This window comes from Corylus avellana, chromosome 2, assembly GCF_965113065.1.
Source record: "Corylus avellana chromosome 2, dhCorAvel1.hap1.2, whole genome shotgun sequence".
NCBI classification, from domain to species: domain Eukaryota; kingdom Viridiplantae; phylum Streptophyta; class Magnoliopsida; order Fagales; family Betulaceae; genus Corylus; species Corylus avellana.
In genome coordinates, this window is record NC_142491.1 from 40,426,078 (window position 1) to 40,449,754 (window position 23,677).

General features: G+C 36.3%; 2 protein-coding genes and 1 pseudogene across 3 annotated transcripts; 1 reads left to right on the forward strand and 2 right to left on the reverse strand.

Moving 5' to 3' along the window:
- Positions 1 to 9,575: 9,575 nt before the first annotated feature.
- LOC132166896 (protein NRT1/ PTR FAMILY 4.6) lies at positions 9,576 to 12,532 on the forward strand. The gene is made up of 5 exons (XM_059577753.2): positions 9,576 to 9,899; positions 10,076 to 10,175; positions 10,334 to 10,551; positions 10,646 to 11,190; positions 11,362 to 12,532. The coding sequence occupies exons 1-5, from the start codon at positions 9,897 to 9,899 to the stop codon at positions 12,299 to 12,301; spliced, it is 1,806 nt and encodes a 601-aa protein (XP_059433736.1). The 5' UTR covers positions 9,576 to 9,896; the 3' UTR covers positions 12,302 to 12,532.
- Positions 12,533 to 13,375: 843 nt separating this feature from the next.
- LOC132175514 (protein NRT1/ PTR FAMILY 4.6-like) lies at positions 13,376 to 15,749 on the reverse strand (annotated as a pseudogene). Its single transcript, XR_015911579.1, has 4 exons — positions 15,685 to 15,749; positions 15,253 to 15,470; positions 14,601 to 15,157; positions 13,376 to 14,510 (listed from the first exon to the last, which is right to left on the reverse strand). The product of XR_015911579.1 is annotated as a protein NRT1/ PTR FAMILY 4.6-like (transcript).
- Positions 15,750 to 17,873: 2,124 nt separating this feature from the next.
- Positions 17,874 to 22,225, reverse strand: LOC132167964 (Galactose oxidase/kelch repeat superfamily protein). Its single transcript, XM_059579018.1, has 3 exons — positions 22,097 to 22,225; positions 21,355 to 21,930; positions 17,874 to 18,746 (listed from the first exon to the last, which is right to left on the reverse strand). Coding segments are annotated over exons 1-3 (1,164 nt in total). The 5' UTR covers positions 22,099 to 22,225; the 3' UTR covers positions 17,874 to 18,160.
- Positions 22,226 to 23,677: the final 1,452 nt, after the last annotated feature.

Below are 23,677 nucleotides of genomic sequence, written 5' to 3' on the forward strand. Positions count from 1 at the left end.
AAACTACACTACTTTCAAGCTTGGAATGCTACAAAAGTTTTTAGAAGTACAAACCATCTCGCCAAGTGAGCCGCTACCAATGATGTGTTTGGAAGTATTTGTTGTAATATATGTGTTACAAACAAATTGTTTTCTTGTTTTCTTTTTCCATAAGCCCTTTTATTCTTTGTTTGATATTTGCTAGTGGCTTCTTTGAGAAATAATTTTTTGTGACCGTTTGGTCATTAAGGGCATTGAGTTTCTCCATACGTTGATTTTCACTTTTATTGTTTCTATTGATTTTCACTTTTATTGTTTCTAGCCGTTGGCCATTAACAATTCCATGGTTTTAATTGTTCAACAGTTTTGACCTTTGACATTAACAAGGTCTAATGATTTTTTATGGTTTCCAAGCATTTTTTACCGTTTGGTCATGAAGTCATTCAAGGCTTTGGATATTAAAAGATTCTCTTTAAGAAGGAAAACGTGAGCTTCATTTCTATATATTAAGCCAACCTTCTTGTCAATATAACATACACAAAAGAGCATTTGAGATATATATATATATTATTTCTATGTTTTCAATTATGTATTTGTTGTTCTACAAGAAAAGATTTGGGTTGTTCTATTATTCTTCGTTATTGGAAGTGCGTCCTTAACGAAGGTAGACGCTATAGTCTAATCCTGGGAGGTTGCGTGTCAAATGATCCGATCGCACCGAGTTATTCACTCCGGGAGGCACGAATCAACCTTTAAGGACAACGCTCTTGCGTGATTCTATAGCATTGTGAGATCTTTCCATACTCTATTTTCATCTATTGTATTTTATTTATTTTATTGTTAATATTCATATTATAATTATTTTATATCAATGAGAATTTGTGCACCATCCAAAATTATTTCCAACAATCTTAAAGGTTGACCATGATGATTGCACAAATATTTTGATTAGTATCATAACAATATTATTTAAACTTATAAGAAGGCAAATACTATAAGAGTTTGTAGTATGCAATTCGCATATGAGAAAGATGAAATCAAATATTTGAGTGGAAAGATTTTGTATTCATTTATCAAAAAAAAGAATTTAATTTCTTGTGTAGTTGTTGAAAATGAAAATATTTTGATTGTAAGAGTTTTCAATTATTTGAACTCAATTCATTGATTGTCAAATAATCTTTTGTTGTTGGGTTACTATTCTTACAATAAAAAGAGTTAAGCCTTTTATGGATTTTTTAGAACTTAGCATTTTTTGTTATGTTGTGCTAAGCTTGGCTAGAAAACATCAATGTAAATTAATAATAATAACTGTGAGTGATTATTCATTTTTGTGATGGAAAAAATACATAGACGTTGCTAATTGTGTGCAGAGAATACTACATTGCTAAAGATTCTTGCAGGAAAGCATATGATAGGAAAATGAGATATGGTGCGCGTATTGAGTTAATCGGTTCTCACGACACCTAATTGGTGTGTAGTGGCGACAATCTATTTTGGAGGATATTGGTAAAATAGTTGGCTCCGCTGTGAGTTCTTAAATTATGATTCATAGATCTTGATTTATTTTTTTCAAAACATAATATACAATTTCATTTATTAAATAAATAAAAAAAAATTTTGAAGTTATGATGGTCCTCCTTGATTGAATTAAAGCTGGTGCAAAATTTTATAATTACATGAATTTGTATATGATAAGCGGTGGCTTCTATTGATTCATCTATTTCAAAAAAGAAATAGTATCTAGCATTTATGTTAGCTATGACATGCTATATTAGCATAAACACTATAAGTTATTTGGTAATTCCTCATATATATCATTTAGCTTTCAAATTTCTCTGATATGATGATTCAAAATAAAATATATGTGATTATTGATGTTCTTATTAAGGTTCATTTGGTATTTGAGAAATTTATCATGTCATAAGAATGATACCAATAACATATTTATGACAATGAGCCAATAATAGTTGATTATTATTTGGTTGGGCTTGATACTTTGCATATTTATTGGAGCTTTAGTTAAAAAGATTTTCTTTTAATATCTTGATAGAGCTTGTAATATGCAACTTCTATTTATAAGACTCATGTCTAAAAATCACAAGTGGTGATTACTATTTTTTTAAATAGCTTTAAAAAACTGTCAATTGATAGAAAAGAAATAAGAGTAAATGACATATCACACTTAGAGAAAAATGAGCTCATGGAAGTCATTTCTTAAAGCATTTGTGTGCTATTAATGAAAATCTATTTTATTGTGACTATTTGGTTTATTCCATTAATATTTAGCATGATAGATTAATACATGTAAATCTTGGCTACATTAAAGGAATTAAAAGAAATTAGAATATTGGAATAAATGATGAATGCTATGATTGTCATTTTTGGGCTATTCACCAAAGTGTGGGGGGAAGCCATTATTTTTTTTGTCACATTTATAAGCATTGTTTGGAGTACCTCGAAGTGTGGGGGTGTTTGGCAAATGTTATGTTACTCAAACTTAAAATGTAGAAACTTGGTTTTAAAAACCTATGATTGTGATTTTATTAGTTTTGCATGTAATAGTTCATGCTATAGATTCCTTATTATCAAAAGTGATGTTTTAGATTAAAATACTATTATTGAATCTAAAAATGCTATTTTTCTTGAGCATGTGTTTCCTTTGAAAAATAAGGAAAAATTATTTTATAAATTTTCTGTTGCTTCTAATAAATTGTTGATGATGTATAAGAATTGAGAAGAAGCAAAGGAGCTAGAACGGAAGGAATCTCGGTAATGATTTTATTGTTTATATTATTGATGATGATCTGACATGTTATGATGAAACAATTAAATCTCTAGTTGATGCATTTTTTGGTTAGAAGCTATAAATAATAAATTGGAATAAATTATGTCTAACCATGTTTGGGAACTCGTTGAGTTACCTTCTAAGACCAAATCAATTGGTTATAAATAGGTGGTTAAGAATAAGCTTAAACCGGATGATATAATAGATAAGCATATGGTAGACTTGGTAGCTAAAAGCTACAAGTAAATGCATATGTTGATTATTTGATACTTATTTTCCGGTTACTAAAATTGCATGTATTAGAATGTTATTTGCCATTGCTTATATTTATAAACTTGTTGGACATCAAATGGATGTCAAAGTTATTTTTCTAAACAATGAAGAGATTTATATGGAGCTGCCCAAGGGACTAGTAATCCCCGGTATGGATTAAAACAAGCTCCTAAACAATGGCATGAAAAGTTTGACAAGGTGATATTGTTTAATTTATATTTGATTAATGATGCAAGTAAATGCATAGCAAGTTTTACAATAATGAACGTGTCATTATTTGTTTATATTTATGACTTGCTTATTTTGTGAACTAACATTGATGTTGTGCATGAAGTTAAAAGATTTCTTGCATCTAATTTTGATAGGTAAGACATAGGTAAAGCGAATGTCATGTTGGACATTAAGGTTATTAGAGATAATTATTACATTATTTTATCTCAGATATATTATGCTCGAAAGATGCTTAAAAGATATGAGCACTTTGATTATCCGCCTATGTTTACACCATATGATTCAAAAATATATTTGGTTAAGAATCACGGTGATTGTGCTTTGCAAGAAAAATATGCACAAATCATTAATAGCTTGATGTTTTGACAAACTGTATATGCCTTGATATATATTACATATATTGTTAGTAGATTGAGTAGATATACTCATAATCATGGTATTGAGCATTGAGATGCTATCTCTAAATTGTTGAGATACTTTAAAGGCACAATTAATTTTGGTTTGTCATGTTGTGATTATCCTGTTATTTTGAAAGGATATTGTGATGCTAACTGGATTTTTGATTCAGATAAGCAAAGCCTACTAGTGGCTATGTGTTTACTTTGGCTAAAATAGTTATCTCTTGGAAGTCCTTAAAAAAGAATTGCATAGCAAGGTTTACTATGGAGTCAGAGTTAATTGCCTTGGAGAAGGCAGAAACTGAAGATGAATGGCTAAGAACCTATTGGTTAATTTATTTGTCTTTATAAGCTAACACAGTTCCACCTATGTGTTTATTGTGATTTTCAGGCTGCCAAAGCTCGAGCAAATAATTTATAATAAGAAAGTGCACAATATTGTGAGGCAGCTTATTGAGACCGGTATATGTCCATGGACTTTGTGAGGTCATAAAAGAATTCTGCAGATTCTTTGACCAAGCCACTAGCAAGAAAGCTAGTGAGAGAAGCATCGAGGGGGATAGGACTGATACCCAAATCATGACACTGTGATTGATACCCAACCTTTGCGATTGGAGATCCCATGAATGAGGTTTAATGGGAAACGAAGTTACAAGTGAAATGAGATATGGTACTGTCAATTTATGTTTATTAACTATCTTGTTGAAAAGATTAGTTATGAGTCCATCCCTATGGTGTAAGACAGTACAAGATGCAGAGTGATTAAGAATGAGCTTAAAGCTCTTAATGGATCCATAGTCCCTACCTGTTGGGATGGGGTGTTCCCTGCACACACTCTTGATGGATACCACCTATATGAGTGTGGAGTTGCTATCTCCTATGAGACTTGGGTAGGTCTCTAGAGCGCTCATGAAAGCTATTTTATGGTGTAATAACAAAAGATGCAGAGTGAGTAAGGATGAGTTTAAAACTCTTAATGGGTCCATAGTCCCTACTTCTTGGGATGGGATGTTCTCTGCACACATTCTTGATAGACGCCACCTATGTGAGTGTGGAGGTGGTGCCGCCTCCTATGAGACTTTGTCAAGTCTCTAGAGCACTCATGAAGCCCAGAGGCGCATGGCCTGTATAAGGCGCCAACCCGCTATAGAACAACCCAATTTTCTTGATTTGATTTGATTTGACTTTTGTTTATTTGATTTGATTTAATTTTTTGTTTTTGGAGAAAGTTATGTGGATGATAAGTTTGTTTAACTTGTGGATTTGGTTAAAAGAGTTTAACTCTACCATGATTCATTAAGTTCCTACTTATTTATCCTAGGTGCGGTTAAAACCTTCGGGTACCACATCGATGCATGCTTTCAATCTCCTTTATTTTATTGTTTGTAACATGTGGGGGATTGTTGTAATATATGTGTGTTACAAACAAATTGTTTTCTTGTTTTCTTTTTCCATAAGCCCTTTTATTCTTTGTTTGATATTTGCTAGTGGCTTCTTTGAGAAATAATTTTTTGTGACCGTTTGGTCATTAAGGGCATTGAGTTTCTCCATACGTTGATTTTCACTTTTATTGTTTCTAGCCGTTGGCCATTAACAATTCCATGGTTTTAATTGTTCAACAGTTTTGACCTTTGACATTAACAAGGTCTAATGATTTTTTATGGTTTCCAAGCATTTTTTACCGTTTGGTCATGAAGTCATTCAAGGCTTTGGATATTAAAAGATTCTCTTTAAGAAGGAAAACGTGAGCTTCATTTCTATATATTAAGCCAACCTTCTTGTCAATATAACATACACAAAAGAGCATTTGAGATATATATATATTATTTCTATGTTTTCAATTATGTATTTGTTGTTCTACAAGAAAAGATTTGGGTTGTTCTATTACTCTTCGTTATTGGAAGTGCGTCCTTAACGAAGGTAGACGCTATAGTCTAATCCTGGGAGGTTGCGTGTCAAATGATCCGATCGCACCGAGTTATTCACTCCGGGAGGCACGAATCAACCTTTAAGGACAACGCTCTTGCGTGATTCTATAGCATTGTGAGATCTTTCCATACTCTATTTTCATCTATTGTATTTTATTTATTTTATTGTTAATATTCATATTATAATTATTTTATATCAATGAGAATTTGTGCACCATCCAAAATTATTTCCAACAGTATTCCCATTCCAACTGATAAAATTCAAGAGTTGACAACTTTGAGAGATAAGGGGTTCCAAATGTCAATCTAGTGGACAGTCCTGACTGAGAAAGGCAAAATCAACATCTTGCAGGGTAGTCGCCCAAGGCGGCTCTTTCATGGATGCCAATAATCTTACACTCCAAGAAATGTTAAACGCCTCTCACTTCGATTAGCTTTGGAGATTTCTCTCCAAATAATTGAACTCTGGTTTTTCCTGTCACGTAATAGCGATATTTTGTCATCTACTCCCTCGTACTTCACATCACATGGTTGTGTGCTCATATCAGCGCCGTCTATTTGACAATGTTGGGATCTCTGGAATGCCGCTCGATTGGCTTATGCACTTTTAGTATCAGATGCCGTAGTGGCCTGTTTTTGCACGCTTCCAGGCATTGAAGAGGGCAATTTTTAGATTAACCACGTGAAAACAGTAAAATATGCACTCCCACGTGAACACGGTAAAATGGGAATGCAGTTTTTAGCATTTCTCTTTAAACAAATGTGAATCACAGATTTCCCTGAGCTATATATATATATATGTATTACCAAATGTCTTAAACCCTTGGTCTTAACAAACGTTATTTCTTTCCTTCTTTCTTTCTTCTTCTTTTTTTTTTTTTTTTGGAGGAAAACGACAGGGTTTGTTAAGACCAGTGGGTTTTAAGTTTTAACAACATGGTTACTTTCTTTATATATTTTTTGTTTGCTTTATGGTAGAAATCAATATCATGGTTAAGAGTAGAGATTTTCGGCTGTCAAATTAAGTCAGCCAAGCGTATGCCATTTTTTATTTATTTATTTATTTTTGTTAATTGAAGAGGAAAGAGGTTACAAGGAGAATTATGGATGACCGAATTTGAGGCATTAGCACCAAATTTAAGATAATTGATTCCTTTTAGGATGATACCATTCTTAAAGGGTTAACCTTCCACTCCTAGGTTTTAGTTTTGAATCAAAAATGAGTTTTGAGGCATTAGAACCCAAATATTAGCTCATGAAAATTTAGCTAACAAAAAAAAAACACAGAATTTTCATTTCCATTTTTATTTTTTTATTTTTTAGAGGCAGCCACTCGTTGGACGACGCTTGGCTGCCTCGATTTGGCAGTCGCATAGACAGACTCCAGGGTTAATTTCATCTTCTTTATAACACTTTTTTTTAAAGGTAAAGTTAACTTAACCCCCTCAAACTACCACTCCAATGACAATCTATCCCTCAAACTATTAATTACAATAATTTGCCCCTTAAACTACCAAAACAATGACAATGTACCCCCCCCCCAATGCTAGCAAAATAACGAAATCACCCCTATAGAATTTTCAATAAGACAAAAATACCCTTAAAATTTTGAAAAAAAAATTAAATTTTAGTATTTTTGTTTTTATTTTAATAAGGGTAATTTTGTCATTTTGTTAAAATTGATGATACATTGTCATTGTTTTTGTAGTTTGAGGGATAAATTGTCGCAATTGATAGTTTAAAGGATAGATTGTCATTGGGGTGGTAATTTGAAGGGGTTAAGTAGACTTTACTCTTTTTTTAATCAACACTAATTATTTGTAGGTGTCATTCAATTTTTGAAAAATTGTTTGGACAGTAATAAAAATCTTTGAAGTTGTAATAATCATCTTCTTAATTACCATTTCATATGCCCGGGGGAGAAAAGAAAATGAAGCAATATTATTAACAATAATAATCAACGTGAAAGGACAGGAATACATATGAATGAAGGAAGCGTCAGTTTCAACAATGACAGCAAGATTATAGAGAAAATATACCGACAAGACTCATGCTACCACTTAATTTGTCTGGCCAGAATTTTGGTTCCAACTTTGTTTTTATTATAGATTTTTTTAGATTGCGTTTGACCGACTCCACAATTTCTCATCCAACCACATACAAATTCAACGGTAGATTCATCAATTTACTACAATTTTATTATACGCTTAACGTTATTTATAAAAATGGAAAACTTTATTTACCACCCTTGGTTTTTTCGTCACTTTTGCAAACATAGCCATAAACTTAAACCAATTTAGGGTTATTATCTTTTCATAAATTTGCAATATCAACCCTCCCTTCAAAATTTAGCGTTGATGAGTAAAATCCCCAAAATACCCTTAATATATTTATAAAATTACAAAAATACCTTGAATTTTGACTATGTATTTTGGGGATTTCACTTTCTCTATTAGGATTTAACACTGAATTTGAATAGAAGAGGTGACATTAATGCAAACTTTTAAAAGATGATAATCCTAAATTGACACTTTTTAAAGTTGAAGGCGATAATTGCAAAAACTATAAAAGATAAGGAATGATTATTGGATATTGTGGTATGGAATTGGGACCAGAAGATACACATGAACCTAATACATTGGATTCTAAAGGGAATGAGATTTTTACACTTTTTTTTCGAGTTAATTTATGCGCATACCAATTAGCATTATTGCAATCAACTTTATGAACGGATAAAATTAAGATCTCCAATACTTTGAAGTCAATCTCAAATGTCATTTGGACCCATCTCCAAGCTTGGAAATCATCTTCTTTTGGTCAACCTATTTGGTAACCTCCTCCCATCCCAAAGGTTATTTGAAGATTAACTTGATGTTGCTACTAAAATGCTTATTTTTCAACCACTGCTCCTGTCCTAAGCAACTCATTAGGTAAAATCATCTCAGCCAATGTGGGAGCCAGACAATTCATATTGAGGGTGCCGCTAAAATTTTTTTAGCGTCCTAAAATTTTCTCCACCCAAAAAATTTAGTAATTCACATAATATATGCATCACAAAAAAAATATCTATAAAAGTTCATAAATATGTGCTCAAATTGATATATTAAAAATGTAACATGTCGGCACCATATATATCAAAAAAAAAAAAAAGTGTCTAGAATTGCACTTTACAATCTTTTAGAAGAACAAAATCATCAAGTATCGAATCTAAATTGAAGCTTTCAGCAAGTTAAATCAATCAATTCATAAACTTAAAGTTTATTCATGAACCTAAAATTTTTAAGTTAAATCACGACCCTGTAAGAGACAATCAAAGTTTATAAACATTAAACAACAAAATAAACAATCATATGGATATTAAAGTTTATCATACATATGTATTAAATAAGGATTTTTTTTGGTTACCATACATATGTATTAAGTTTCGGCATTATTAAAATTTACCAGCATCCTTGGATTTTTTATTTTTTATTTTTGTTTAATTTTTGGGAAAAAAAAATTTAAAATCTTTTGGCACCCCCAAATTCCTATGTGGCTCCGCCACTGATCTCAGCATTTATCAAAAAACTTCATTCCACTGATTTGAACAAGTGAGAATCCATAGCTGCTCTTACAGGAAAGATCTTGCTATCTCTCAAGGTTGCAACAATTTGTTGATTGAGGGTGACTATTTTGTTTCAGTTGAAACTACAGTACTTTCAAACTTGGAATGCTACAAAAGTTTTTAGAAGTACAAACCATCTCGCCAAGTGGGCCGCTACCAATGATGTGTTTGGAAGTATTCCCATTCCAACTGATAAAATTCAAGAGTTGACGACTTTGAGAGATAAGGGGTTCCAAATGTCAATCTAGTGGACAGTCCTGACTGAGAAAGGCAAAATCAACATCTTGCAGGGTAGTCGCCCAAGGCGGCTCTTTCATGGATGCCAATAATCTTACACTCCAAGAAATGTTAAACGCCTCTCACTTCGATTAGCTTTGGAGATTTCTCTCCAAATAATTGAACTCTGGTTTTTCCTGTCACGTAATAGCGATATTTTGTCATCTACTCCCTCGTACTTCACATCACATGGTTGTGTGCTCATATCAGCGCCGTCTATTTGACAATGTTGGGATCTCTGGAATGCCGCTCGATTGGCTTATGCACTTTTAGTATCAGATGCCGTAGTGGCCTGTTTTTGCACGCTTCCAGGCATTGAAGAGGGCAACGTTGCATTTTATGCGATTGACATCATATTTCTTATTATATAAAGCATTTACAACCTTCCCCATTTACACAGCTGACATCCAACCTGCCTAGTCATGGTAATGGGATCATTTCTAGAGCTTTGGATGAGATTTTTCTAGTTTTTTTTTCTTCTTATGAATAAAGCTAATTATAGTACTTCTTGGTGTAATGAACAGAGGATTTATGCAGTCGCCAATTACTGTTCTTACGTGTGTCAGTTTCTCAAATCTGTACTGTTTATTCATACTTGTAGGGGTTGAACGATGAAGTTGGTGTCAAAGATTTTGAACACCAACCCATGAACATGAAGAATCCGAGACAAGGAGGGTTTAGAGCCACCTATTTCATCTTTGGTAAGTATTTCAAATGAATTTGGCTTTGATTTGTGTCGGGCGCATGCCAATTCGCATACGACACGCTCAACTTACGTTCTGTATGCACACGACACATAACACAAGCCATATAAGCATGTTGGTGTCGACATTAACATCACTAGTTTTATATATTGCAGTGATGATGGGGCTGGACAACATAGGATTTGTGGCTAATATGGCAAGCATGGTTTTATATTTCTTGTTCATCATGCACTTTGACCTCTCTGGCTCTGCAACCACGACCACCAACTTTTTGGGCACGGCATTCTTGCTGACAGTTGTCGGAGGGTTCATCTCTGATAGCTATATGACTCATCTCAACACTTGTATTCTCTTTGGATCGATTCAAATACTGGTAAACTTTAATTACTTCTCTAAGTAGAAACAAATGTCAGCAATGGGGTTCATCAATGATATATATGCTTTGGGGGTGTTCTACTTAATTTCAGGGATATGTGTTGCTTATAATTCAATCCCATTACCATAAACTGCAACCTGAGCCTTGTGGGGAGTCAACCTGCGTCCATGGAACAAAAGCTTTGCTGTTTTATGCTTCGATATGGTTGGTGGCACTTGGAGGAGGTGGAATCAGAGGCTCTGTTCCAACTTTAGGGGCTGATCAGTTTGACGACAAGGACCCCGAAGAACGCAGGCTTATAGCCACCTTCTTCAATTGGTTTCTGCTTTGCATTACCATTGGGGCTTCCATTGGTGTAACATTTGTGGTGTATGTCAGCTCACATGTTGGGTGGGACAAAGGTTTTAGCATCTCCATGTCGTGCGCATTTGTTGGCCTTGTCTGTCTTGCATTAGGAAAGTCATTTTATCGTGTTCGGGTGCCGGGAGAAAGTCCATTGTTGAGAGTCTTGCAGGTTTTGGTGGTGACAGTGAAGAACCGGAAGGTAGATGTTCCCAACTCGGATGAACTCTATGAGCTACGCCAGCGCAAGTCTCTTTCAAATGCAGAGCTCATCCCCCACACCAACCAGTTCAGGCACGATTTATTAGCTTTAATCCCATTAAAAAAAAAAAAAATTTAATCATTTAATCAATATTTTCAAACCAAATAATAAAACAGTGCAGGCTTGACCCAAAGCGAACAATATCATTTCATTTAGGACTGAGTGTTACATAACTGATTTGTTCAACTTATATGTTCGACTAGATTACTAGACAAGGCGGCAGTTCTGCCAAAAGGCATGGAGGCAAGAAAATGGAGTGTCTGCAGTGTAACGCAAGTGGAAGAAGTGAAGATTCTGACAAGGATGATGCCCATCCTCATAAGCACCATCTTCATGAACACATGTTTAGCTCAGTTGCAAACCTTTTCTGTCCAACAAGGGACAATCATGAACACACTCATTGGCAGATTGAATGTCCCACCAGCCTCAATTCCCGTGATTCCTTTAGTGTTCATGTCCCTTCTCATACCCGTCTACGAATTCGCCTTCGTGCCGATTTTGCGCAAAATCACCGGTCACCCCAACGGCATAACTCATTTGCAGAGAGTGGGGGTTGGACTTGTCCTCTCTGCAATCTCAATGGGAATAGCAGGCATCATAGAGGTGAAGAGGAAGCATGAATTCGTCCACCACAATTATCGCATCAGCCTCTTCTGGCTTGGTTTCCACTATGCCATCTTTGGAATTGCTGACATGTTTACATTCGTGGGGCTGCTGGAGTTTTTCTACAAGGAGGCTCCTCCCGGCATGAGATCCCTTTCCACCTCCTTCAGCTGGCTCTCTCTGTCCATTGGCTTCTTCTTGAGCACGGTGTTCGTTGAGCTCATCAACTTGGTCACCGGTAAGCTCAGTAAGAGCAAGACCGGGTGGCTTGCAGGGCGTGACATGGACAAGAATCACCTGGAGCGCTTCTACTGGTTCTTGGCAGTTCTCAGCATCCTTAATTTTGCAAATTATGTGTTTTGGGCAAAATGGTACAAGTATAAAACTGATGTTCCCATTGATGAAGAGATGCTACTCAGATCAAGCCAAGCAGGCAGCGTAGATCAGTCATTGTCTGCTAGTACTCTGAGCTTTATAACTAAAAACCAAGCCGCCCCCATGAACCAAGAACAAGAAGATCAGAAAAAGAATGTGGTTTAAGTAATCTTACATGCATGACAACTTAATATGTATGCTCTACTGATTAATAAATTAAGTACTTTCTCATGTATATTTGAAGTGTTCATGCATGAATGGTGGGCAAGATTCAGAACTAAATGTTTTCTTGGATTTAATATCTTTTATCAGTTGGGAGTCTGGCATATTGAGTATCTTTCTCTTGTACTAATCGACTAGCAGCAAAGAGCTATCCTGAGAACGGCCATTTTCTTTGTTGATTGTATTGAGGCATTAATACAGAAGACTTTGTGATAATAAATGGAATATTGTCTCTTTGGAAATGCCAAAGTAGAGCTAAATCTAAGGCTGGGCGCCAAAACCGATCAACTAGTCCGATGCTACCGACCTGAATGACTTCCCATATTGCCACTAAACTGACTTCGATAATCCATATGACTAAGGAATGACATGCAATCTTTAAAAAATTGGAAAAGGAAAGTATACGAGGGGTGGCCTAACCATCCCTCTATTTTACACTTTTAAGGAGTCACTATCATGGCAGGCCGACCACCCTCTCTCGGGGTGAGGAGGTGGATGGTCACCCCTATCAAACTCTAAGGGGGGTGGTTGCGCACCACCCCGAGCCATTGAGATGATCACTACCACCCTCATGAGCCAGATCTTGTGATTGCAACCATCCTGATCTGGCGCAGAACATACTGCATTAGATCTGGTCTGCACCATAATCGAGCAATCAGTTTGTTCTACACCGGATCTCGTGGTCACAACCACTCCCCTCCATTTAGTTGTCTATATTAAAAGAAAAATTGCTGAGAACTTTAATTTAGATTCACTTTTTACAGTTTGTTTTTTGTATTTTGTTTCTTTTTTACTAGCGCATATATTTTAACTTACTGATGTCTCAAATCGCAGCAACAAACAAAATGCAAGAAGGTAAATTATAGCCAAACATCATCAAGACTCCTCAAGGAGTATTCATTATTCGAGCACAAAAATACACACTATGATATCAACAAAGAAAATGGCTACCCTCAGGATAGCTTTTGCTGCTAGTCGATGAGTACAAGAGAAATATACTCGATGCTAAATCTTGCCCACCATTCATTAACACTTCAAATATACATATGAAAGTACTTTATTCAGCTATAGAGCATACATATTATCAAAAAAGCAAACTTTCCTCCCTTTTTTGTTGGATTGCAGAGGAGGAGGAAGGTTTGTATAAATATTATGTAATATATAATGAGGACACTACTTGCTCAACTTTCAGAATGGTGATCAAGGTAATTAAGTTGTCATGTAAGATTACTTAACCCCATTCTGCCTCTGATCTTCTTGTTCTTGGTTTTTGGATATAAAGCTCATAGTACTGGCAGACAATGATTGATCTACGCCGCCTGCTTGGCTTGATCTGAGTAGCATTTCTTCAGCAATCGGAACATCTGTTTTATACTTGTACCATTTAGCCCAAAACACATAATTGGCGAAGTTGAGAGCGCTGAGAATTGCCAAGAACCAGTAGAAGCGCTCCACATGGTTTGTATTCATGTCGCGCCCTTCCAGCCACCCCGTCTTGCTCTTACTGAGCTTACCAGTGACCAAGTTTATGAGCTCAACGAACACAGAACTCAAGTAGTAGCCGATAGACAAAGAGAGCCAGGAGAAGGAAGTGGAAAGGGATCTCATGCCGGCAGGAGCCTCCTTATAGAAAAACACCAGCAGCCCCACGAGTGTAAACATATCCGCAATTCCGAAGATGGCATAATGGAAAGCAAGCCAAAAGAGGCTGATGCGATAATTGTGGTGGATGAATTCGTGCTTCCTCTTCACCTCTATGATGCCTGCTATTCCCATTGAGAGTGCGGAGAGGACAAGTCCAACCCCAACTCTCTGCAAGTGGGTTATGCCGTTGGGGTGATCGGTGATTTTGTGCAAGATTGGCACAAAGGCGAATTCGTAGACCGGTATGAGAAGGGACATGAACACTAAAGGAATCACCGGAATTGAGGCTGGTGGGACGTTTAATTGGCCAATGCGTGTGTTCATGATGGTCCCTTGTTGGACAGAAAAGGTCTGCAGCTGGGCTAAACATGTGTTCATGAGGATGGTGCTTAGTAGGATGGGCATCATCCTTGCCAGAATCTTCACTTCTTCTACTTGTGTTACCCTGCACACCCTCCATTTTCTTGCCTCCATGCCTTTTGGCAGAAAAGCCACCTTGTCTAGTAATCTAGTCAAACATATAAGTCGGATCAGTTATACATAGGTTGTCTTCACAAAAATATTGATTAAATAATTAAATTTACTTTTTTTATATAGCTAAGAAATCCTCCTGAACTGGTTGCTGTGAGGGATGAGCTCTCCATTTGAAAGAGACTTGTGATCGCGTAGCTCATAGAGTTCATCCGAGTTGGGTACATCTACCTTCCAGTTCTTCACTGTCACCACCAAAACCTGTAAGACTCTCAACAATGGACTTTCTCCTGGCACCCGAACACGATAAAATGGCTTTCCTAATGCAACAAAGACAAGACCAACAAATGCGCACGACATGGAGATGATAAAACCTTTGTCCCACCCAACATGTGAGCTGACATACACCACAAATGTTACACCAATGGAAGCCCCAATGGTAATGCTAAGCAGAAACCAATTGAAGAAGGTGGCTATATGCTTGCGTTCTTCAGGATCCTTGTCGTCAAACTGATCAGCCCCTAAAGCTGGAACAGCGCCTCTGATTCCACCTCCTCCAAGTCCCAGCAAGCCTATCGAATCATAAAACAGAAAAGCTTTTGTACCATGAACGCAGGTAGACTTCCCACAAGGTTCAGGTTGCAGTTTATGATAATGGGATTGAATTTTGAGCAAAATATATCCCTGAAATTAAGTAGAGAACACCCCAAAGCATATATATCATTGATGTCTATAGCAAGGAGAGGATTATTGTTTCTACTTAGAGAAGTAAACTTTACCAGTAGTTGAATCACACCAAAGAGTAGACAAGTATTGAGACGAGTCATATAGCTATCAGAGATGAACCCTCCAACGATTGTCAGCAAGAATGCTGTACCCAAATAGTTTGTGGTTGTGTTTGCAGAACCAGAGAGGTCAAAGTGCAGGATGAACATGAAATATAAAACCAAGCTTGCCATGTTAGCCACAAAGCCTATGTTGTCCAGCCCCATCATCACTGCAATATATAAAACTAGTGACGTTAATGTCTCCAACATGCTTAGTATGGCTTGTGTTCTGTGTCCTGTGCATACAGAACGCAAGTTGAGCATGTTGGACACCCCAACTTGTGTCGTATGCAGATTGGCACGTGACACAAATCAAAGCCATTTTCATTTGACGAAAAATTTTCTTTGAAACAACTATGATCATGTGGTGCATTGATCACTTACCAAAGATGCAATAGGTGGCTTTAAATCCTCCTTGTCTCGGATTCCTCATCCTCATGGGTTGGTATCCAGAATCTTTGACACCAACTTCATCGTTCAACCCCTACAACAGAGAGACATGCAGGAACATCCATATTTATAAACCTCCACAAAGGAAGAGAAAATTAAAAACAAGGGTTAAAAAGTAGGGAAGGAGAAACATCAAATGGTATTTTAGCAGTAAGAACAGTAATTGGCGACTGCACAAATGATAAATCCTAGGAAATTTTTCTCTGTTTATTACATCAGAAGGAGTTACTAAAACAATGTAAGAAAGTAGAAAAATTTGATCCAGGGCTCTAGAAATTCATAACAGAAGTAAGGGTGACATTACCATGACTAGGCAGGTTGGTAGTGAATGTTGAAGGTCAGCTGGGTAAAGGGTGAAGGTTGTAATTGCTTATATAGCAAGAAATATGATGTCAATCTCTTAAAATGCAACGTCATGCCCTCCTCAATCCCTGGAAGCATACAAAAACAGAGCACACAGCTTCTGATACCAACACATGCATAAGCCAATTGACCGGCCTCCAGAGATCCCTTCCACACCCCCCTCCCCCTGAACACCAATCATTATCAAAGCTGACATCGGCATTCAACCATATGTGATGTGAAGTACGAGGAATTAGATGACAAAAGATCGCTATTAGAGTTCAATTATTAGGAGAGAAATCCCCCAAGGCTAATCAAAGTGAGATGCTTTTCTCATTTTTTTGGAGTGTGATTTGGCCTAGTGGTGCTCCTGTAGCCCTGCATAATTTAGAGAAAACAAGCAGCCTTGGGCTAGCCCTGCATAATATTATTACCAACGAGGGTGACTTGCAAGATGTTTTTGTCTTTTTCAATCAGGGATTTTCACTAGATTGACAATTGGAACTGTTTATGTCAATGATCTTCAACTACTAAATTTTATTCAATCTAATCCTTTCCCGAAGTTCATGGCGATGTTAATTGGCATGCGCACAATCTTGCTAGATATGCCGTCTCTACAATTAAAAATATATGCATTAAAATTTCATCCCTTTCCTTGGCCATTGTAGTTTCCTTTCTTCTCGTGTTTCTTGGTTTGCTTTGTTTTTAGTTGTATTTGCCAAAAAAAAAAACAAAAGGTACTGCCAACAAAATGTCAAAATATCATTATGCAACAATTTAATAAAAGCGCTGGCCGCCTTTTCAATGTGTGACTGGAGTGTTACAACATTCCCCTATAAATTCTCATTATCATCAATGCCATATCATGCAACGTTTCAGCACCATTTTTCTTTTTATGCAAGGGTGATATCACGGAAAAACCACTCGGTCAGTAGTTGATGGTAGAGGAAACCTCATCATCAATTACTCAGATTATGCAATCACAGCCCATTTTTTCCCCATCTTCATGAATGGATATCCCAAAGGAAAAAAGGGAAGATATGAAGAAGAGGGAAAACTTTTCTCCAGGGAAAGACAACACCCATAACCAAGTCCATAATATGAAGAAAACAGCGAATCTCAAGGAAAAAGAAAAGGCAAACAAATAGCAAATTACTTGGGAAAGATCAGAAATGGACATATATCTCCACAATATCAAACATCTAATAACATCAAGGAACATTCTTATGCAAGTGTAGTATAAATGCCTACTAGGATTCTTTCAGTCAACATTCAGAAAAAGATTGTACTTCTTAGTTAAACTTTTTAAATCTACCTAAGAGCACTTAGGCAGCTCTATTATTTGGTTAACAAATCTTTTCCAGATTTCATGTCAATTCTTTGCAAGTCTTAGCAATCTCTTTCTTCGGAAGGAGTGGGATATTCTGCCACCCCTAAGCACGTGCATAACCATTTTCATTCAGCAGACAAAGCCAAAAGAAAAAAACCCACTTCTCAAAACTCATTTGAAAAATGGATCCGGATCCCCTCCGATTGGGGAGAAATTAGAGATTCTCTAATTGTTAATCGTGACCCTTCATTTTAAATCTAATAGTATATAAAATCATTTAAACCTCTGTAAAACAAAAGCCAGTATTTAATGCCTCGTTTATACAAAAACAGCAGGCATTTTATAGACCATTAGATTTAAAATGAAAGACCACGATTAACAATTAGAGAATTTCCAATTTTTACTCAATTGGAGGGGATCTCAATTCTTGAAAAACTAACAGAAAAGCATCAACAACAAAAAACCAACAGAAGAGGCTCACATTCAGAAATACAAATTGAAATTAAATCATCCCATATCATGTAACGCCCAATACAACACCCCCCAGCTAAAAAAAATAATGAAAGAGTTGAACATTGAAGTCTCTCCAGTCACATGAAGGCAAACCCAATGAATGGCATAGATGACTCTTGGAGACTCCCCATTGAAGATTATACAGGGTTTTGCACAACAATCAACAAAACCACCATTAAGGCTTTGTTAACTTTAGTTGAGTTCGCCATCAAAGATTACATTACATTACCTTGAGCAAAATGAAGATTTCTCTTCCATGGATGCACATCCTATGATAGAGCCACGTGCTGACAGACACATGGGTCTAGTTTCCCTCCATCTTAATGGCCTGACTGAAGGGTCACAAACCCTTGCCAAACCCAACTTTACAATGTCAAACCTCCCAGGTCCTGGTGATTCCTCCCACTTGAGAGCCTTCCCTCCCAGAATATATAATTCACATCTTAATGTGGCAAACCCATAACCAAAGGCCTCCAATGGGCGGGAGTGGCCAGGAAGAACCACTGAAGGAACTGAACCTACATCGTGCCAGTCCCCTTTTTCCCCATCCCTTGTTTTAATTAAGCTCTCACCCCAATCTACAGCAGTATATACACGATCATCCCCTATCACCTGAACTGCAAACTGCATTGCCCTTGAGAAAGGCCAGACGTCTTCCACAGTGCACCATGTTCCATCCAATGGACTGAAAACCTCAGAGGTTGTTTGGTGTGGCAGGCCCACCTGGTCACTCAGCACATGAAATTTGCCTTTATATGATAAGCCTAAGCAGTCCATCAGTGGATTGGGCATTGGCGGCAGTTCCTCCCACCTGCAAATTGTGCTTGGTTATAACCAATATTGAACATTACCGAAGAAAAAAGCAGGGAGAAATTTAAATAAAGTTACCTTATTTGTTTTTGCTAATCAAATGAGGTGATTATGCACTACAGTAATTTTTAAAAAATAAAGAGCACTAAATTTCCAGCAAAAACAGTAACATCAAAATAATGAGTTGAGTCAAGTGAAATACAGTCCACGAAATACAATAATCTTCCCCTTGCTCGACTTGGCCTGGCAAAGTTCCTTGGCTTGGTCAGGTACAGGTCACATTCTTTTCCATTAAGCACAAACATTTCTTCTTTTTTTAAATTCTTTTTTTTTTTTTTTTATACCCTTCCATCATTCCTCAAGTCCAATAGGTTTGATCCTGTAAAATCTGCCCATTTTCTCATTGAGCGAAAGGTACGAAATAAATTGAGTTGACTTTTCCTCTTTGAAAAAACTCCACTATGTCAAATCTTCAGCTTTTTCCTCTTTCTCTATCCCTATCCCGCAGGCACATCGTTTGAATCAATAGAGAACCTTTTCTTGTGTAACTATATGAATAGATATTATTACATTCCAATTCCTTCCCAATACCTCCCAAGGAAAATCCCAAATTGTCTACTTATGTTTTCGGCTATTAACGGATGCAGCAAGAAAACTGATGCAGCCATTTTCTTGTTGGGTTCCTCCTCAAGGTTCATCCACCTTGTTGGGCAGTAGCTGCAAAGCCCTCTTCTTTTAGTTGAGTACTACCAAAGCTTGCTAGCAGCTTTATCAGGGAATTTCCCATCTTAGTTAGAATTGACCAAATTGGGAATATAGAGACTTGGGGCCAGTGTTTGTATCAATAGTTCCTCTGCAAGGTTCATCCACCTTGTTGGGCAGCAGCTGCAAAGCCCTCTCCTTTCAGTCGAGTACTCCCAGAGCTTGCAAGCAGCTTTATCAGGGAATTTCCCATTTTAGTTGAGTTGTCAATTATATCCTTTATGGAAATAGAAAACTAATTCAGGGAATTTATGGAACAAGTATTCAGTTAGTTCGCATTGATCAATCAATGAGAGGGTTGGCTTCTAACCTTTTGATTCAAAGGCTCACCCATTATGGTCACACATGGGGAAAGCCAAGCACTTTCACTCCGACATAAGAAGACAGGGCTAAGGCCTGAGAGCCAACCACGGTCAAGCCTACTTTCCTTCTTTGTTCTGATCTCCTTCTTTAATTGCGGTAGCAGTACCAAAGACAACAACCCCTACATTCTCATTCTCAAGATTCAAGGCTATTCCTTAAAAAATCTCCCCATCTCATTCATGACCTTTCTACTCATTCCCCCTATTGCACCTCATATCTCTTTCTCCTATGCCTATCTTTGTGGCCTACAAGCCGGAAGGAAGCAAGCCTATGACAGAGCAGCGTACAAGCTGCAAGAAAACTACTGCTGCAATCAAACGGACGCAAAAAGAAAACGCCAGATCTGAATCAAAAAGAAAATTTTGGACTACCAAGGAATAGAGACTTTACAAATAAAGCCTGAGGATTGGCATTCCATTGCTGTCATTTTATATGCATATATGGTTACCAAAATATTCATAGTCTCGAAGACCCCCTCGCTCTTTACCTACCTAAAATATGGCAAAACTTTTACCAAGAATTGGTTCAACTATAGGAAACTCAATACATAAGAGATTTTCTGGACAAACTAGCAAGCAGTTGACTCCCACAAAGGGAACAAACAGCAACAGGTTCTAATGCATCTGAAAGCAGCACTCGTATTGGTACGATCCATCAAATTTATTCATGAGAGAGAGGTGGAATCTTTCCTTTAGCCTCTCCTGCCAATGTCATCACTGGCTCAGGTACTCTCACCATTGCTTAAGCCAACACCTAGCTATGCCAATGCTGAATGGCATGGTTCTCTGTGCAATCTGAACATAGCACTTCCCTCAGAATTAAGGACGATTTTGCTCCAAAGGTAGTCTTCGTATGACTCTCCATGTTTGAAGGTTTGATTCCAATTATTTTTATCCCATCGCTGAAAGAGACCTTGTTGGGTCAGGTTCCAATGCCGACTGAGAGACAGAAGAGTAAGTTCATGAACGTTTGCTAACGGAAACTAGATAGGGGCCTGTTTCAGGATTAGTGTTTGGAGGACAATCTCATATCCCATTAAGGAGAAGAAAAAAAGAAGTTATCGTAATGCGCTGCCGAACCAGATTTATCCCTTTGCAATGAAGGCCCAATTTCTCCATTATCATTGCCTTTTCTTTTCTTTTTTATTATAATTTTTCTTGGTATGAAAAATTTCACGCACAAGGACAGAATTTTCCTGGATGGTACGACTGGGAACAAGTATAATAAAAGTCAAAATAAAATTCATGCTAGACCGAAAGCCCCCTAAACAGTATCATGCATAAGAGAAAAATCTCGATCTGTACAAAAAAAGCATGTGCATCATTCAATAAAGTTTTGGGATAGTTTCTAGTTACAGTATGTCAGTATGCATCAAATTCCTACCAAATACTAAAAAGAAGACAAGAAGAAAATGACAATTATTAATCAGTTCCAGGACATGTTTGAAGACTTGAACATAGATAAAGATGTACATATGAACATACTTGTCTGTCAAGGGATCATAAACCTCAGCAAGAGCAAGCCCTCTGGTGCAAGATGAGTTGCGTCCTCCAGCTACATAAACCTTACCACCGATAACACTGCATGCGAAATGCGACCGAGGCGTTCGCATACTTGCTATGCTAGTCCACTGTTTTTTGTATGGATCGAACTGCATCACATCATTTGATATGAAAGGCCTTTGATTGGGAAATTCAGGCTCGAGCGGCTTATAAGACCCACCAATCACCAACAACCGACTGCAAACACATACACACGAAAACCCAAAGTGCTCACACTCAGGATGGGCGGTGGAAATCTTGGGCAGAGGATGCCATGTATCAGCTTGGGGATCATAGGCAACCCACTCAGTGCTAGAGCCATCAGTAAGAACAAATAGCCAATCTCCGCACCATCCTTCTCTCGCTTTAAAGGCGGCATAGTCAGAGCTGTGGATCAAATCTCTCCACCTTTTCGACACAGTTTCAAGCAGCCCATGGTACCCATGTGACATCTTCGCCAAACATCTCAAACCCAAGTCATCCGGCAAGCCGGGAATAATAGATCCAATCTCAGATTCCCTGAAGTGCAAAAAATCAACAAATTGAACCACATATTTTTAAGGAAGAAAATTAAAAAATGCAAGAGGATAATCAAAAAAATTCACAGATAAATAGTGAAAATCAGAAGCAATCAACAAATTAATCGAAAGCTCGCTAAGATATTGCGGGATCTCAGATATTTTACATGAACTTTGGATGGAGGAGAAACCCCTTTCAACTTTGAGAATTGAGTGGCTGCAACAACTCAAAAGAACGAAACCTACTTCACGGAAAAACGATGAAGTGCCAATCAATGCGAAACTCACTGAATGGCCATTACCTCGTATAATGACATTTCTATTTCCTAGTTATTACACGTTGCTTTTAACCGACAGTCTTCTATGATGTTTTTTTATGGAAATTTCTTGTAGTTTTTCTTTACCCCACTTAAGCGAAATCCATTTTTATTGGGTTAAACGCCTTTGATTAACAACTTTATTTTTGTCCCCCTTGATTTCAATTTGTATTGTATACAGTACCTTACTTATAGCTAAAAAATGAAGATGTTCTCTCTGTTCATCTTAATAATAAAAAATATAAAATATTTAATGATTGTTTGAGACTGTCACGTCAACATTATGATAATAGTAGATAAAAATGTAGTCACATGTTATTTGATATTCTCGTGTAGATATATTATTATTCATGTAACATTAACTTTTGTTAATATATATATATATATATATATATATATATGAGAAATGTTTTTGGTATTAGAGCTTTTAATGCATCTACTTTCAAATTGACACGGGTCTTATAATTGATGAAATCATTAAGGGTGTATGATTGACAAGGTAGTCACTAACTAACTAAATTGATAAGTCAAATTTTTACTTAATCATTTTATTAATTATAAATTGACGTGTGAATTTATTAAAGAAAATAAAAAAAAAAATTGAATAATATTATTTAATAGACTGATATATAGATATAATATAACTTGAAATGTGTCAATAAAAATCAATTCTTGAATTAGAAATAAAAAAATAAAAAGAAAAGGAGGCTAATTTTTATAAAAATTGCTAGCGCTAGATAATCATAAAATAGTCATAATTTGTTACTTAACTCCCTTTATTTTTATAAAAACGAGCGTATAACCTGCACTATGTGCGAATTTTTTCTATTGTATACTAATATAGTAGCATATAACGTGTTATTATATCTTATATTAGATAACATTCACACAAAATATATATAGATATTCATTTACGAATTGGTTAAGAAAATGTCAATTCATTAAAAATGCTACATCCAATTTACATAGTTTATAAGCATCATCTTATTTAACATTCATAAAGATAAATTGATATAGGTCTGAATTATAATTCTTTTCAAAAATAAAAAATGAATTAATAAATTTACAAAAAAAAAAAAAAAAAAAAAAGCCTTACCGACAAACAATATCCCCTCTTCTCCTTTATCGTGCTACTCCTTGTAGTGTAAGTGATAAATGAAGAGACCAAGAGTTAAAGTATTGAATCTACAAAAATGAATGTTTTACCCAAATAAATTCAAATACTTTCAAATAGATATCCCGGTCATAAATTCAGTTAATGGCTTGGATTTCTTTTCAAAAATCTTAGAGTCACAAATAGGACACATATCCATTAATAAAAAAAAAAATATATATATATATATAGAATTAAAATAATAATAATAATAAGGCCACTCCATCTTGACCATAGAAGGTGGCCGACCACCCCCATTTTAGCTAGGGGGCCAACTA